This window comes from Lotus japonicus, chromosome 1 (genome assembly GCF_012489685.1).
Source record: "Lotus japonicus ecotype B-129 chromosome 1, LjGifu_v1.2".
Lineage (NCBI taxonomy): Eukaryota > Viridiplantae > Streptophyta > Magnoliopsida > Fabales > Fabaceae > Lotus > Lotus japonicus.
In genome coordinates, this window is record NC_080041.1 from 120,451,373 (window position 1) to 120,468,878 (window position 17,506).

Sequence of the window (17,506 nt, forward strand, 5' to 3'; positions counted from 1 at the left end):
AAATTAATGTTTCACCTCATATGAACCAAAAAAGATAATTTGCATTAGTCAATGATAGAAAGACTTGATTTGCAACAATTAAAAAAGGGAAAAAGATGTTATTAGTCCCTGAACTATGGGCGAATATTGGTATGTATCCCTAAACAGTTTTTGATTTGTGATGAAAAAAGTCCCTTAACTTGATAAATTTGGGTAAATAGCCAAGTTGGTCCCTGAATGTGTCAACCGCCTTCAAGTTGATTCCTAAATTTCTAAAATGTCTCCCGCAGTCCCTGAATGTGGCAAAAGTCATTCACGTTAGTCCCTCCGTCAATTTTGGTCAACTAACGGAGATGATGTGACTGTAAAATGCTGACATGGAAGGTTAAATGTTAACGTGGATAATGTTAAGCAATTTAGTCCCTGAATATGGCAAATATAGACAATTTAGTCCCCGAGTTAAATTCACCATTTTTCAAAAAAGGGTGTGGGTGGGATTCGAAACTGTGACTTGGGAGTGGCAAAACAACTCCTTTGCCAGCTGACCTATACAACATAATGTTAGTAATCTGCACTCTGTTATATTTATTTAACTTCTTAATTCTTATAATGGTTTCAATCTGATTAAATTACAGTACAAGAAGCGATAGACGAGAGACATGATTTTTATCCACCACCTTGACAACCTTGAAGGAGGACCCATAGGATTTTATCTGTGATATGGTGAATATGTTTTCAGTCTTCTATTGAAGTCATTAACCAAAACAAGACAAACCATAATGCTAATTTGCATAACCTTACAAAAGAACCACGAGCAAAATGACAAAACCTAACAAATACAAGTGTTCAAATCAAAACACAGGCATATTCAAGGAAAATTCTAATAAGGTTCATACTGGGTGAGTATTCTAATTCCCAACAAGTGCGATTTTCAAAATACAAGCTTTTATCTCCATAAATCATAATTACCCCCAAATGGTCAAAATGAAGTCACAAAATCAGAGGGGTAGGAAGAACAGTTGGGGTTTATCCACCAAAGCAAAAGGTTCCAACTTTGATCTCTTCAAAGGAGCCCAGATCGAGAAAAAACACTGAAGGAAGATGAATGAAGTAACAAAATCAGACAATGTTAACAACATAGAAGAACAACAAAGGGTCTAGTAACATGCATGTTCGAACAAGATGATAAATTCAAAGAAGTGGGTATTCACTATTCAATACATTGGGAACCAAAGAAAAGAAGACTTTGTATTTTCTTCATCTAATATGGTGATTGCAACCAGTTTGGATAGCAAAATAGTTCCCAACTAGATTTCTGGGTTAATTTTCTAGGCTTAGTTGTTAAATTTCTAGGATAATTAGGAGAGTGAAGGAGAAGAAGAAGAATGGTGAAGATTAAGACGAAGAATAGTTTAGATTTTAATTGAAGATTATGTTTTGGAAATTAGGGGTGAATTGAATGTTTCAATTTAATAGCTAACTAGAAGTTAAATAAATAAAACATAGTGCTAATTATAAGCATTACATTGTATAGCTCTGCTGGTAAAGGACTTGTTTTGCCGCTCTTATGTCTCTGTTTCGAATCTCACCCACACCCTTTTTTGAAAAATGGTGAATTTAACACGGGGACTAAATTGTCTACATTTTCCATATTCAGGGACTAAATTGTTTAATGTTATCCACGTCAACATTTAACCGTCCATGTCAGCATTTAACAACCACATCATCTCCGTTAGTTGACTAAAATTGATGGAGGGACTAACGTGAATGACTTATGCCACATTCAAGGAGTGCGGGAGGCATTTTAGAAGTTTAGGGACCAACTTGAAGTCGGTTGACACATTCAGGGACCAATTTGGCTATTTACCCAAACTTAGAGCTTTTCATCCCTCCAGCCAGTCAAAAGTCTAGGTGGCACGCTGACCTGTCGGTTTGAGCTTAAATGTAATTTTTATTTTCAATTTCCTTTTTTTATTTTTTACTTCTCCTGAATAGTAAAGTCTGAAATCCCCAAATTGATTTCACTTGTTCAACCTTCCTATCACCTTACGCTCACAGCGCCGCCGTTCGCCGCCGTTCGTGAATCGGGGGAGACCATCAAAGGATTTGCAAAACCTGAAGTGGAGACCCTTCTCTGGAAGCAGGATTCGTGACCTAATTCTCTCCAATTATCAGCTGCTGCTGCTGCCACCAACGATGAAGGTGGTTGCACTCGTTAGCGGCGGCAAAGACAGTTGCTATGCCATGATGAAAGCTATTCACTATGGCCACCAAGTTTGTTCTCTTCTTTTCCTTTTCCCATTTCTCTATATCAAAATTGATTATCGTTTTCACCTTCAAATCCCTTTTTCTAATTATAGATTGTTGCATTGGCCAATTTGCTTCCGCTTGATGATTCTGTGGATGAGCTCGACAGCTACATGTACCAAACTGTATGCCCCCATTTCTCTTTTCCTCTTTCCAATCTCCATTTTGTTCTTGCTGGCTCAATTTTGAAAAAAAAATTTGCATTTTTGTATCTGGTAAAAAAAAGTATTTTTTAGATAAATGATGATATTAGAATGGTGACAGGCCTGATAATACAGCAGGGTTTATGAATAAAGTCAGAAAGTTTAATCTTTTGCTGGTATATTTAGGCATTGCAAGATGTCTATAAGAGCTAGTGCAATTATACTCATTGATGGTTTTAGGCTTTTATTAGCTTCAGAGAATGATGGGGAGTTAGGGACACTGTTATCTCTACTTAAAATTTGTGTGGCTTCTACTTTTTTGTTGCTGAAGTTTGATTATGAGATATTTTCTGTTGCTTTTTTCATTGCACTTTAAACATCCCTAATCAAAGGTGGGGGGTGGGGGGTTTTCCTGAAATGTTGGTGTGCTGTGTCTTCTGATTTGATGATTGCAGGGTACACTAAGAGTGTAGTTTTAGTGTGTTTAGGGATATTGGGGGAGGTAGAATGGCTAATTCTTTGGATTAAACTGAAACTTTGGGAGGAAAGCTTTTGTTTGGTGTAAAATGAAATTTGGATGAGATGAATATGTAAAGGTAGAGGGAGAGATGGCAGGTTCTATCCTTTGTGTTTTAGTTGCCAATTTGACTATCTCGCTCTTAGCTGAAACTTTGCCAATTTGACTATCTTGCTTTTGGTTATTTCATTCTTTGCCATAATAATATTAAAAACATTGAACTAAACTGTTATATGGGTCACCTTTACTTCTGCTTGTATTTATTGTACATCTGTATTTTTCGTTCATGTTTGGAAATGAAAATGGTCTACTCTATGCTTTCCTCAGGTTGGGCATCAAATTGTCGTCAGTTATGCTGAATGTATGGGATTGCCATTGTTCAGGAGGCGAATACAAGGATCAACAAGGTAAGCCCTCTAAACATAATCTTTGGATAAACCAAATACTTTGTTTTAAAGATATCACTGGGTTAGGTTAGCATAGTTAGTTTAAGGGAAATTATTGCAATTGAAGTCACGTTGACAGGCGATATAGATTATGAAAGTTCAGAAGACGTTGGTAATTGGCATATTTAAAAATAGATGTTGGAAATCATGTATTATTGCTTATAAAAAGGCTTGTTATATCATGAGATCGAGATAAATCATATATTTTTGTCGTCAATATTATTTCACTTGTATCAAATAATATTTCTGCCTAGTGGGTGATTCATCCTGTGATGAATGTATGACTGGGTTGTTGGGTAACTTTTGAAGTGATGGCCTGTAACTAAATTTAAAGCATCTTAATTTTTCAAATATACTATGCTCTTCACATTGTATTCTCCAAGTCTCCACAATATATGAAGTTATTTAATATTTTGTTTTAACCTTGAAATGATATTTTTCTTGACAGGCATCAGGAGCTTGGTTACAAAACAACTCAAGGTGATGAAGTCGAGGATATGTATATCTTGTTACGGGAAGTGAAAAGGCAGATACCCTCAGTTACCGCAGTATCTTCTGGAGCCATTGCATCTGACTATCAGAGACTGCGGGTGGAAAGTATTTGTTCAAGGTTAGGACTTGTTTCTTTGGCATACTTATGGAAACAAGATCAGTCCTTGCTTCTCCAGGAAATGGTAATTTGTCTTTTCAATGCAGTATAATTGATAGTAATGGATGTCTGCATTTACCTGTTAGGATTTTAATCTTTCCCCATTGTTTATATTCTAACTCTATTTTGGTCCTGTCCAGATTGCAAATGGAATTCTAGCTGTAACTGTGAAGGTATAACTTGTTTAACTTTGCTTTTAATGTTCACCGCTCTTTCTAGTTTTTGTTATTCATTTGTAAATGAGAGGTAATCTTTATCTTCTTATCTCATGATTCATCTTACTTATCATCTGTGTAGAGATCTTACTGTTGCTTTGATCATATTGAGTTTGTTGTCTGATATCAGTTAACAACATTCAAAGGTTCCATGATGCTAATGCTTCCATGTAATCTTAAAAAATACTTGAGGGTTGCTTTGAATGTATGGTAGTGAGTATATGAGTGATATGCAGCCCAAGCAAAATGAAAGAGCTAAACAAGTGAAACCATTTCCTTCTACCTAGGAGTTATGTTCAACTTGTTTTGTATGTACCTGGATAACTATTAGTTTGAATTTAATGTTTTATCCATGTTACAAGGTAGCTGCCATGGGTTTGGATCCTGCAAAGCACTTGGGTAAAGAATTAGCCTTCTTAAATTCTTATTTGCACAAATTGAAAGAGTATGTTTTTCACCCTTCCTTTTTCTTGTGTAATAGCTTTATAAATTCTTCCAAGTCTATAGAGTAACACAATAATATATACATATATTTTATATTTGCTTTACTCTATACTTTCTTGTAACTCTTTTTTGCAGGCTATATGGAATCAATGTCTGTGGTGAAGGAGGGGAGTATGAAACATTAACACTTGATTGCCCACTGTTCACTGTAAGTTCATAACATCGTTGGTGTGGCTAACTGAAAATTCTTTCCTTTTGTTTTTGGATCTACTGTTGCTTTATTCAGTTTACAGTTTAGTGGTCCACTGCACATTGTTAATTAGCTATTGTTCATCTGATCTTTAGTTATTGTCCATAAAATTGGTCTCAGTTTACATTATTCATTTTTTATTTCAGTTTTCTGATCCTACTGTTCTTGACAATTCAATCTTGTAAACTATTACTTGTATTGTTTAAAATTATAATCAATATTTTTCTTTAATTTTCTCCTGTTATATATATGTTCCTTAAATATTTCAGAATGCTCGCATTGTGCTTGATGACTATCAAGTTGTGATGCACTCTTCAGATTCCATAGCTCCTGTTGGTATCCTTCATCCCTTGGCGTTTCATTTGGAAAGTAAGACAGATGTCCCGTCTTTAAAGTCACAAGACACAATACATGATATTTGTATGCCGAAACTGGGATCTGTGTTTGAAGTGCACAGCAGTCTAGAAATATGTGAAGCTACGTGCAAGCCTGTAGATTATAGTGCTGATCCAATTGATGGTGTAAAACATAAATTTAACATCTCAAAAACGAATAACAAGAGCACATTCTCCATATGTTGCTGGTTGCAAGATTCAGGCAATGGTCATAATTCTTCTTTAGTGGTTTTATTTTTTTAACGATTTATGTTTCCTCTTACTCTTCCACATTATTTTGTTCTTTGACACAGATTTTTACTTATTTCTTTACAGCAGGTTTGCAGGAAGATTTGACGATTGTTTTAGGGAAAATTGAATCACAATTAGCTGGCTTTGGTTTTGGTTGGGAGAATGTCCTCTATATTCACCTTTACATTGATGATATGAATAAGTTCTCTGAGGCAAATGAGACATATGTGAAGTTTATAACACAGGAGAAGTGCTCATTTGGTGTCCCATCCCGTAGTACAGTTGAAATGCCTTTAGCAGAAATGGGTTTAAGCAAAGCCTACATTGAAGTTTTGGTAGCAAATAATAAAGATAAAAGAGTTTTGCATGTGCAAAGTATTTCCAGTTGGGCACCTAGTTGCATTGGGCCATACAGCCAGGTAAACTCCATGGCTTTCAGCAGTTAATTATTTATCAATGGAACATCAAGATTGCATGTGGTATCTGTATCCTGTTTCATTATATCTTTGTGAAAATTTACTTGGGACTAGTTTATCAATGATGATTTATAAATATCTCCTTATGTTGTATATTGATCGAAGAAATTTACATATTGATTGAAGAAATAAGGTAAATGGAAACCCCTTTAACATAAATTAAATAGGAAATTAACATTGATTTGATTTGATTCAATATAGTAAGATATGTCAGACTGTGAGGTAGACATGTGACTTCAAGAGAATGAGATTATGTAATATGGTGATTATCCAATTTCAAATGCTTTTACTTTCAGGCTACCTTGCATGACTGTATACTTCACATGGCTGGCCAATTGGGGCTCGACCCTCCTACAATGAATCTTTGCAGTGGAGGCCCTGGTGTTGAACTGGAACAAGCACTCAAAAACAGTGAAGCAGTGGCAAAATGTTTTAATTGTTCAATATCAACATCTGCAATCTCTTTTGTGACATACTGTTCAAAACATGTCTCATCATCAGAGAGACTTGATATACAGACGAAACAAGAAACAAACCTTAGGAAGATGAAGATCTCTGAGTTACAGGAGGGAAAAACACGCAAAACATTAGAACCCATGTTTCTTTATATCCTCGTTCCTGATCTACCTAAAAGGTAATATGTTGTAATCTAATTTTTAACTCTGCATTTTGTTTGATCAACGATATTCTCACTTTCATAGGTCCATTTATATATTTTTAGAAATTATCATCTGCAATCTGTTTATTAATTTTGAAAATGTCTTTCCTTTGGTATCTATTTACATTTGGTTTCACTGTTTTAAGATTCTGGACCTTAAGTTCAGTTTTCTCAACATAACTACAAATTAAGCTTCTCTGAAGGGGAAAGAAAATCAACAAAATACAAACAAATATCTATTTGGTTCCATTGATATGTGATATTACAAGACCTGTTATCTGGATTCTTATTTTTGTTTTCCATTCTTTGTGTTGGGGTAAGGGGGTTTTATTGAGTCCTTGCATCTTTTTTTGGTTTTTGTTCTGTATAAATGCTCACAGTATTAATGTCGTTGATGTTCTAACATTTGTTGTTTTTCCAGAGCTTGTGTAGAAGTGAAGCCTGTTCTTTATGTTGAGGATGGAACAGATGTTAAGATTGAGACCATAACAGAAAAGTCTTGCGCCAAGACATCATCTTGTTGGGGTTTCAAGCAGGAAAGTTGGCATGATTCTTGCATTCAGAAATGTGTGATTTCTGGAAAGATATGTTCTGTTATATTGTCTATTTCAAGTGAGCTGGCTGCAAAGATATGTTCCGATTCTCTTCCTGCTGATTATGTCAATAATGGTCAACATCCTCTACCCAAGGCATCAATGGAGAAGCTATTGAAGTTCTGCGTTTATCTTCTTGACACAGTTATAACAGATAATGACTTTGCCTGGGATGATATAATGGTTCGTATACTTCTATAATATCATTACCGGATTTATTTCATTCCTTCATTTCATTCTTTATGGGTGTAGTGATCATAATCTTTCTGACGGTAAAACTTTTTCAAATTATCTTATCATCCCATGCAGTGTTTGAGGTTCTACATCCCAGTGAGTCTTCAAATGTCAGTGGAGCTATTACAACCAATGTTCAACAATGCACTTTCTGAACTTTCTGAGATGAGTCAGAAGAGAGTTAACAATGGCAAGGAGCCAATCTTCAACATAGTTCCTGTCATAGGTGCTGGTAGGTCTGCTTCATCCATGGATGATCTAGTAACCTGTGAATTACTGGCTCGGAAATTGTAAGTACACATGTTTCTGAAAATGTTCTGAAGTGATTAAGGGCAAGGAGTGGTTTAGTTATTGTGTAGTTTACTAGCTGATCTTCTAGGATTTTTAAATGGATTCACTTTTTTCCAAAACCAACACACAGACGGATTCACAGGGATAGCTTGGTGATTAGGATGGAATGGGAATTTACTCATTTAGGTTCTGTCAAGGACTTGGCATATAAAGAAAGAGTTGGGAAAACTAGACTTCCCAAAGATTTGATAAAATTTCAGAGCTACCCCTTTAATTTCATAAATTGCATAAAACTGCATTTTTCATCTGTACGAAAGGTTGTGTGAAGACTGAAGTGTAATTTGATCACAATTTTATTACATTTGACAGAGATGTCAGTGCAATTTTTTCAAAATGTATTTACTATTTAGGCAGTGAAAACCTTAATTGTTGGGAAACGGCATACAAATAGAGAAACAAGTCACTAAGCCACTAACTATGAAGATAACAATAAAAGGAGAAAAGTAATATAAAAGTGCATAACGAATTTAACATGAAAAATCTCAATATGAAGTGAAATTCATGAGATTAACCCAATAACAATCTTCCACTATTAAGTAAGAACACTAATACAACAAATTTCCATATGGTGCTGACAAAATAACTCAAGAAAAACAACCGCAGCTCTTATTCTTTAAAAGGATTTCTACTATCTCTTTTAAACTATAGAAGATTTGTGTTTTTGTGTAAATTGCTTTCAATCTCAACTCTTCATTTTATAAGAGAGATAATAACGAATGTCTCTACACAACCGGATGTGGGACTTCTCTGATAAACCCCTAATATTTGTTGAGTTTCTCCTTAATTTAGGTTTCCCTAAGAAGTGCAACTATCTAGTGGATATAAATAATTTGTGAACTAATTTACTTATGAAAAAGTAAAGTCTCACATTGAGTAGTGTAGAGACCTTTGCTATCCAAGTCTCCTATAAAATTGAAAGTTGAGTTGAAAACAAATCATACGAAAACACAAATTCAGTATAATAGAGAAATAGTATAAATCCTCCAAGGGAATAAGGTAACATAAGATCTTCAGGCAAATATTAGCTTCAGTCGCTTTTCTTGTTATTTTGTGAGCGTGTGAGAGTTCATTGAATTTTTTCTTGTTAAAACCGTTTATACACTTTTCTATTACTTTTCTCCTTTTATTACCACATTTATAATAGTTAGTGTCCATTTTAAGCTACCCGGATGATAGAAAGAGTATCCATTATTATCCACCACATTTCCTTGGAACCTACTTGGTACATAATCCTGTGCGATAGAGAGATCAACCTCTGGTTGTATGATGAAAAAGTGGTAGGATGGCTCCCCCAACATTTTCTTAAAAAATATATATAGTAAGTAGATAAAGATAATTTATCTAATACATGTTTTACGGGTATAGCTTAAAGGGTCATCAAAACCAATTTGTGAACAATCAACCAATGGCATATTGCCATATTCTAAAGTGCTTATTGCAGCGAGGATTCTAAACTAAGTCACAACTAAGGTTCAGGCTAGAAGTAAGCTAGCCATTCCCCTCTTGTTCATTTCCCCCCTTTTTAAGCTGTATACTAATACTAGCATAGGAAAAGTGGTACAAGGTTGGTCAGGATAGGTATGTATTTCAAAATAAATTTCTGAAAATTGTTTAGGTTCTCCTTCATTCCTTTGGGGTTAAATAGGGAAAGAATAAGTTAGCAACCCAAATTCACCCACACTTAAAGTAGGAAAAGAAAAAATAAAAATAAGTGTTATGATAAATGACGTGAATTGATATTTGTATTAAATTTTTATACATAAAACTATTGATTCATTTAGGATGAGTTATAGCCAATGTGGTAAGTTAGACAATCCAAAAAATTCCTACAATATTTTCAAGTATTTATTGTAGGTAATTTCTTATAAATTCTTAAAATTATTTTTGTGAACAATTTTATATCAATATTAAATTTTGAATCCTAAATATATAATATAAGAATACATTTTTAAGTCATGTACCAAAAAATTATTTTGGCTTCCCCATAATTTTTGTTCAAAATCCATCCACCACTGGATAAAGGCGATATAGTAAAATGAGAAAATTAATAGAAAAGTAATAGAGTTGGATAGTAAAAGTGTCTACACTACTTGACGTGGACCTCAAATTTTATAACAAGTAGATTTTAAACTATTTTCATCCACAAGATGTGAGAATTGGAGTTTTCTTAAGAAGTCTCACATCTATTAGTAAACCATTTTATAAAAGTTGAAGTTTCAGATAGGGTAGTGTAAAAATCTTTTAAATCCAAATCTATTATAAGCTTAAAAAAAATCTATTATAAAATGAAGAGTTAAGATTCAAAGCAATCACACCAAAACAAAAATTCTTTTGAGTATCAAAGAGAGATAGAAGAAAGGATCGTATAGAGTAAGAGGAACATATGATTTCCAGGCACTAGTTAATTCAGCCGTTTATCTTTAGTTATAAGTGTCTGAGAGATTATTGTATTTGTGGTATCGTGATTTTTACACCTCACGTTGAAAACATTCTCAATGTGAGAAGTAAAAAACCACGAGAGCATGTTGGTGAAAATCTTCCACTATAAAGTAGGATAACAAATACAGTAAATGTTCGTACGCTCACAAATAACTCAAGCAAAGCGATTGGATTTAACTTTTAAAGATAACCTAATAGCTTGAAGTAAAAAACCTTTGAGTCCAAGCCCAGAAATATAGTCTTCATATGCATGAAGATCTTCCCCTTATTGTTAAGAGGATTTCTACTATCTCTCTTTTATGCTAAAGAGGATTTGTGTTTTGGTGTAAATTACTTTAAATCTCAACTTTTCATTATATTTTGCATAGTAAATGTGTCTATACCTGATGTGGGATTTTATAAGAAGTTGATTTTTAAACTACTTTCATCCAAGAGACGTGAGACTTGTTAGGAAAACCCCGACTGATTTGTTAATTTTGTCTTTAATTGGGGTTAACTTTAGAAGACCCACATCTAGTGGATTAAAATAATTTGTAAACCAACTTATAAAAGTTGAAGTTTCACATAAGATAGTGTAAAAACCCTTTCAATGCAAATCTCTTATAAAATGAAGAGTTGAGATTGAAACCAAATCATAGCAAACAAAAATTCTTTTTAGTGTTAAAGAGAGATAGAAGATATCATACAATAGTTTAAGAGGAACATAAGATCTCTAGGCACAAGTTAAATTTAGTAGTTTTTCTTTATGTATTTGTGGTATTAAGGTTTTTACTCCTCACGTTGAAAACCTTCTCAATGTGAAAAGTAAAAATCCCAAGAGTATGTCGGTAAAAATCTTCCACATAAAGTAGGTTTAAAATACAATGAACTTTCATACGCTCCCTAAAAACTCAAGTAAAGTGGTTGAATTCAACTTTTCAAGATAACTTAATAGCTTGAAGTACAAAACCTTCGAGTCCAAGCTTAGATTACAGTCTTCATATGCATGGAGATCTTACCTTCCCCTTATTCGCCAAGAGGATTTCTGTTTTGTGCTAAAGAAGATTTATGTTTACGTGTAGTTTACTTTCAATCTCAACTCTTCATTTTATAAGAGAGTTGGATAGTAAATATTTCTACACTGCCTGATGAGGGACTTCAGATTTTATAAGAAGTTTATTGTTAAACTACTTTCATCCACAAAATGTGAGAGTTGTTAGGGAAACCCCAATTAATTTGTTGGTTTTGCCTTTAATTGGGGTTTCCTTTAGAAGTAACATATTAGTGGATTGAAATAATTTGTAAACTAATTTATAAAAGTTGAAGTTTCACATACGATAGTGTAAAAACCTTTAATATCTAAATCTATTGTAAAATAAAGAGTTAAGATTAAAAGCAAATCACACCAAAACTAAAATTCTTTTGATAATTAAAGAGAGATAGAAGAAAACATCCTATAGAGTAAGAGTAACATAAGATCTCCATACACTATAAAACATGATATAATACAATAAATTTTAGATGTTTACAAAACAAGACAAGAAAAATGATTGAATCACACCTTTCAAACTGATCTGGCTACCTGAAGCTAAAGACCTTCAAGCTCGAGTCCTCATCTAAAACCTTCATATTCTCGGAGATCTTATCTTCCCCTTATTCTCAAGGAAGAATTCCTATCTCTCTATTTTGTAATAAAGAGGAGAGGATTTGTGCCTTAGTGTGAGAAGGAAAATCCACAAGACCAAGCCCCTGATAAACACATACATTAAATCATGATAAAATACAATAACTATCAGACGCTTACAAAATAAGACAAGAAAAAGGTTGAATCAGACCTCTCAAGCTAATATGGCATTCTAAAGCTAAAGATCTTCAAGCCCGAGTCCAGAGCTACAACCTTCATATTATTTGATATCTTCTTTTCCCCTTATTCTCAAGTACGAATTCCAACCTCCCTTTTATAATAATGAGAATCTATATTTTATTTTGAGAAGTAAAATACACGAGACCAAACCACTAATAAACTTACACGATAAGGCATAGTGAAATGTAACTACTTTTAGACGCTTACAAAATAAGATCAGAGAAACGATTGAGTCAAACCTTTCAAGTTAATATGATAGCGTGAAGCTAAAAATCTTCATGCCCGAGTCCAGATCTACAACCTATGCTTGGAGATATTCTCATCCTCTTATTCTCACTCTTTTATAATAAAGAGGATTTGTGTTTAAGTGTGAGAAGTAAAATCCACGAGACCACGCTACTAACAAACGAATACTATAAAGAATGATAAAATGCAATAATTATTAGATGCTTACAAAATAACACAAGAAAAACAATTGAATCAAACCTTTAAAGTGAATCTGATAGCTTGAAGCTAAAGACCCTCAACCCCGAGTCCAGATCTACGACTTTCATGTACCTAGAGATCTTTTCTTCCTGTTTTCCTCAAGGACGAATTTCTATCTCCCTTTTATAATAAAGAGGATTTACGTTTTAGTGTGAGAACTAAAATTTATGAGGCTAAACAACTGATAAACATACATTATAAAGCATGATAAAATGTAATAACCTTCCTACACTTACAAAATAAGACAAGATAAACGATTGAATCATACCTTTCAAGCTAATATGACAACCTAAAGCTAAAAAGACCTTCAAGCCTGACTCCTGATCTACAACCTTCATGTGCCTCGAGATCTTCTCTTCCCTTTATTCTCAAGGACGAATTCTATCTCTCTTTTATAATAAAGAGGATTTGTGTTTTAGGGCGATATGCTTTCAATCCAAATTCCTTATTTTATAAGCGAATTGAATAACGAATGTCTTTGCACTGACCGATGTGAGACTTCAAATTTTTTAAGGAAGTTGGTTTACAAGTAATTTTCATCTACTCGATGTGATACTTCTAAGCGAAATTTCAATAAATTTGTTGAGTTTCTCCTTAAAACTCTCAACTTTGCAAAATGTCATATTACGTAGGCCACGGGTGGTTGAGAGAAAGCGAGCAACACTTAATGAATTGTAATTATATTATAAAGGTAAATATGTTTATGGTCTCTGACCTATACACACGAATCTAAAATGGTCATTAAAAAAATCAACTTTCTTTGTCCTAAAAATTATTGTGTGATTTAAAGTAGCCTTTATGATGTCATAAGGCTCATGTGACAATTTTTTTACCCAATCATTAACGTAAGCAGTCCACATATACTTTTCATATCCAATTCAGTCACTCGAATATTTCTTTCTTCAAATTTAGTCCGTCTCCCCTCTTCTTCCTCTTCTTCTCCCTCCCGCTCCCACCCACCATTGTTTCCGGCCGCCACCGTGACCACTCATCCCGCAACCACCATTAACCACCACACCCCTCCTCTCTCACAAATCTCTCCTCCCCTTTTCCTAGTACACTTAACGTGGCTTCTTAGAAGAAGGTTTCATATTCATCATTCGCAGTGCCACTCCACATAAAGCAGGAGTTGGCCACTTATTAGTCCTACGAGAGGGGAGAGAACTCCTTTTCCTCAACAACAACAACATTATCAAACCTCATAGTCGTAGCTTTGGTGTGAGAAGAGAATTGTCAAATTAGGAGGAAAGACAACAAAATCAAAGAACAAAGATTATGCAAACTTCGTTCAAAAAAAAAAAATATATAGGTAGAAAACAACAATTCAATTAGGGTGAATTGTTCAAACCCTATTAGCAAGAAAACAAAAACCGAGAGCTTCTATTGGGCCAGAAATTGCTAGTTTCATTATATTGCTCTTTTATGAATATTAGTTTAATAGTTCCAGCTTTTTATTATACTTATGATCTAGAATATTCTATTTCCTAGGATGATGTCACATGTAATTAAAGGTCACCTTTCATTCCTTAAGAAGGTAGATAATATAAGTTGTATTGCTTTCATTGTGAAATGTTAACAAGAAAATTGATCAAAGTCTTTCTTTTCTATCTTTTTCTTATCTTTTCTTAGTTTAGATTTTAGGGTTTCTAATGTTCTTCCTTGATAGGAATTAGATTCCTAAGGCTCCTTAGATTTAGAATTAGTGGATCGACCACAAATTCTTGTAACGTTTATATATGGCTTTTTTTTTTCTTTTTAATTTATTTGTATCTTTCACGAGGGAATATTTATTTGGTTCTTGAGAATTCAAATTCATAGTTCTTGCTGACAACACCAGTGTCAAGTTTTTTATTTCTTCAGAATCACACAGCTCCGATTTCTCCATTATGAAAGGTTTGAATTGAACGTTGAACCTCTGAAATTCCTGGGAAAATAATTCTCTTTTCTTTTGAAAGAAAAAGAAAAAAGCAAGAAAAAGTGAAACATTAACTCCGGGAGCAAGTGGGTTTGCAAATATTCCCACATTTTTAATAGTCCTATGTCTCATGATAAAGTAATGAGTTACACTTACACATAATTATAGGTTACTTTGTTGCTTGATTCTTTGGATTCGTGTGGAAGGTCATGACATCAATTGAACCCTCCAAACTACATATTATTATGATTTCTATGTTTTCTTTTACCTAAAACCAGTGGCGGACCCACACTATGGTGAGGGGGTTCAACTGAACCCCCTGAAAAAGAAAATAATTTCACTTACCCCCTTGTATAGGTTTTTTTTGAACCCCCTGAGATTTTTATTTTGCACCTTGAACCCCACTTACTCGAGAGCTGGATTTGGCACCCCAACCCTTAGATTTCACACCCCCAATTTTCGGATTTTCGGGTTCCGAATTATTTCGGAATCTTATATTCCGAAATTAATTCATGATTTGTAGTGCAAAATACGTGTAACACCCCACTTTTGAGTGAAAAATACTTCGGAAACCTTATTTCCGAAATATTTCGGAAACTAAGTTTCCGAAAGTGGGGTGACATTTCTAATGAGTGGGGTGCCAAATCTAGCTATCCACTTACTCCTCTCTCTCTCACACGTACTCACAGCCTCACCCTCTTTCTCACAGTCTGGCATGTCGTCACCATTTGAAATCTGCGAACCCTAGAAATCCAAGATGAACCAGTACCACATCTACGAAGCCATTGGTCGCGGAAGATACTCGGTAACTTCACCTCCTCCTTCGATTTCCATTTTTCAATCTGGTTTCTCCTCCATGCCATTTTCGAACTTCAATCCCTCTTTTCTATGTTTTTCTTTATGTATCTGCAGACCGTGTACAAAGGAAGGAAGAAGAAGACAATCGAGTATTTCGCCATCAAAAGCGTCGACAAATCGCATAACAACAAGGTTCTTCAAGAAGTAAGCCCCTCATTCTCGGAAATTCCATAACCGGAGCTTCATAGTTCATTTAATTTGCCACTATTATTGTTAATTATCATCATCAATCGCGACGTCGATGACGATAATGTAGTTTTCGTAGTTTTGTAGCAGGTCCCTTAGCTGTATCATGTACGCACTAACACTGTGAATTCACCGATTTTGAATTCTGCAGGTTAGGATTATTCATTCCTTAGATCACCAAAATGTGCTCAAGTTTTATTCCTGGTAAGTATTGATTTTAGAGAAACAGACGCGGGGGATCTAATGAAGAAATCACATTGACTATGCTTACCATGAAGAAATTAATAAAAATTCTACTATAAATAGGGACAGTTATAATAAATTGAATTCCTAGTATAAGTTCTAAATTTTGTATTATGATATTGAAGTGGTTCTTGGTATTGAGATTTCTTGAATTGTTAACATACCACTTGTACAAGAGATATGCTGAATTGTTGATGGACTTGGTATTGAGATTTCTTGAATTGTTAACACACCACTTGGACTTGGTATTGGGAAGGCAGAGGCACTAAATCTGTTGGGAGCTTCTTTGACATCCCCTTGCTTTTTGACCTAGGATTCAAAAACTTGCTTTTTTATCTCCCTTGGTATAAGCTTGAAGCAAACTGTTTATGTGAATGTGATTGTGCTATGTAAGTGCTGTTAGGACAGCACAATCTTGACCTTAATCGTTGGCCATGAGATATATTAAGATGTTTATGAATGATTGTTTAGTTACTTACATTTCAATAACATTGACTCTGAGCTTATTGTTCAATGATTTCAGAATATGAAATCGCGTAGAAGACAACTATGACTTGTATAATTTATGATGTATAAATAAATTACAGTTGTTTTTAATTATATTTGTATCGATGTACTCATTTGAAAAATTTGAACCCCCTGACCCCGGGGTCCTGAATCCGCCACTGCCTAAAACGCTTTTTCTGTTTGAAGATCTATCTTATAGTAGTTGGCATGTGTTGCTGTGTTGTCACACTTCTTTTTTCCAACCAGCACCGACAAAATAATTCAAATATTTTTAATAAAAATAGACTTCATAACTTTGGTCAGTTTAGTCCCACACTAAAGTATATTATGTTATTTTTCCTAATGAAAATAATAAATTGATTGTTCAAAACATTTGAAGAATCAAAGTTAAGAGATTTGAATCTTTATGTAATTACCAAAAAGGAGATCTTAATTCATTTCTATACTTGCGTCCTTGATGGCTCTGGATTTCATCACATGCATTATGGCAGAGGTGGTAAACAAATAATAGGAAAAGAAACAATTTCACGAATTTTTTGACAAAGTATTTTTTATATAAAGCACCTGTACATTCATTCCGGACAAAATTCCAACTCACACTTCCAACATGGAACAAAATAATTTTCTTTTTTAACCTTCGGATATCCAAATAGAAAAATCACAATGAAGACGTGCACCCATACTAGCTAGACAATCAACAGAGACATTAGTTTCTCTAGGGACATGGTGCATATGCACTTTCCAATTCTGCTTCAGAAGTTGTCGAATAACAAAGAATTACTGGGCATATAAATGGAACATGGAACTCTCATTTGATAATGGCTCAACAATCTTCACAGAGTCAGTTTCATAAATCGCTTTTATAACCGATTTACCGTGGGATTGATGTTAAAATGCTTGAAGCTAACACTTTGGCCAACGCTACAATTTAGCGTCGGTTAAACTGACTCTGAGTCGAGCAGCACACTGATTCTCATGGCCGACGCTAATACGCATATCTTAGCGTGGCTCACATAGTCTGGTGACACTTTAACACTGTTAGCATCGCCCATAGCGAACAAAATGATTAAGTGGTCAAACTATATGATTGAATTCAAAGCCTACAATTGAGACATGATACTCAGTGACAATTTTTTTTTAT

At 34.3% G+C, this 17,506-nt stretch overlaps 1 protein-coding gene and 1 long non-coding RNA gene across 9 annotated transcripts; one reads left to right on the plus strand and one right to left on the minus strand.

The window, feature by feature from the left end:
* Positions 1-725: 725 nt before the first annotated feature.
* LOC130729920 (uncharacterized) lies at positions 726-13,268 on the minus strand. 5 transcript variants are annotated; one of them, XR_009016168.1, is made up of 3 exons: positions 12,925-13,264; positions 11,868-12,776; positions 726-1,070 (listed from the first exon to the last, which is right to left on the minus strand). It is a non-coding gene; the product is annotated as an uncharacterized LOC130729920 (long non-coding RNA). The 5 variants fall into 5 exon arrangements; XR_009016167.1 differs by lacking the exon at positions 726-1,070 and having other exon boundaries at positions 11,150-12,055; positions 12,142-12,776; positions 12,925-13,266; XR_009016170.1 differs by lacking the exon at positions 726-1,070 and having other exon boundaries at positions 11,150-12,261; positions 12,410-12,776; positions 12,925-13,265.
* Positions 1,961-8,222, plus strand: LOC130729918 (diphthine--ammonia ligase). 4 transcript variants are annotated; one of them, XM_057581771.1, is made up of 12 exons: positions 1,961-2,253; positions 2,340-2,411; positions 3,274-3,353; positions 3,841-4,066; positions 4,182-4,214; positions 4,619-4,701; positions 4,836-4,908; positions 5,220-5,547; positions 5,661-5,995; positions 6,349-6,686; positions 7,132-7,486; positions 7,613-8,222. In XM_057581771.1, exons 1-12 carry the CDS (start codon positions 2,176-2,178, stop codon positions 7,829-7,831), a joined length of 2,220 nt encoding a protein of 739 aa, XP_057437754.1. In that variant the 5' UTR covers positions 1,961-2,175; the 3' UTR covers positions 7,832-8,222. The 4 variants fall into 4 exon arrangements, with proteins under 4 accessions (XP_057437754.1, XP_057437755.1, XP_057437753.1 ...); XM_057581772.1 differs by having other exon boundaries at positions 5,664-5,995; XM_057581770.1 differs by having other exon boundaries at positions 1,962-2,253; positions 5,220-5,553; positions 5,664-5,995.
* Positions 13,269-17,506: the final 4,238 nt, after the last annotated feature.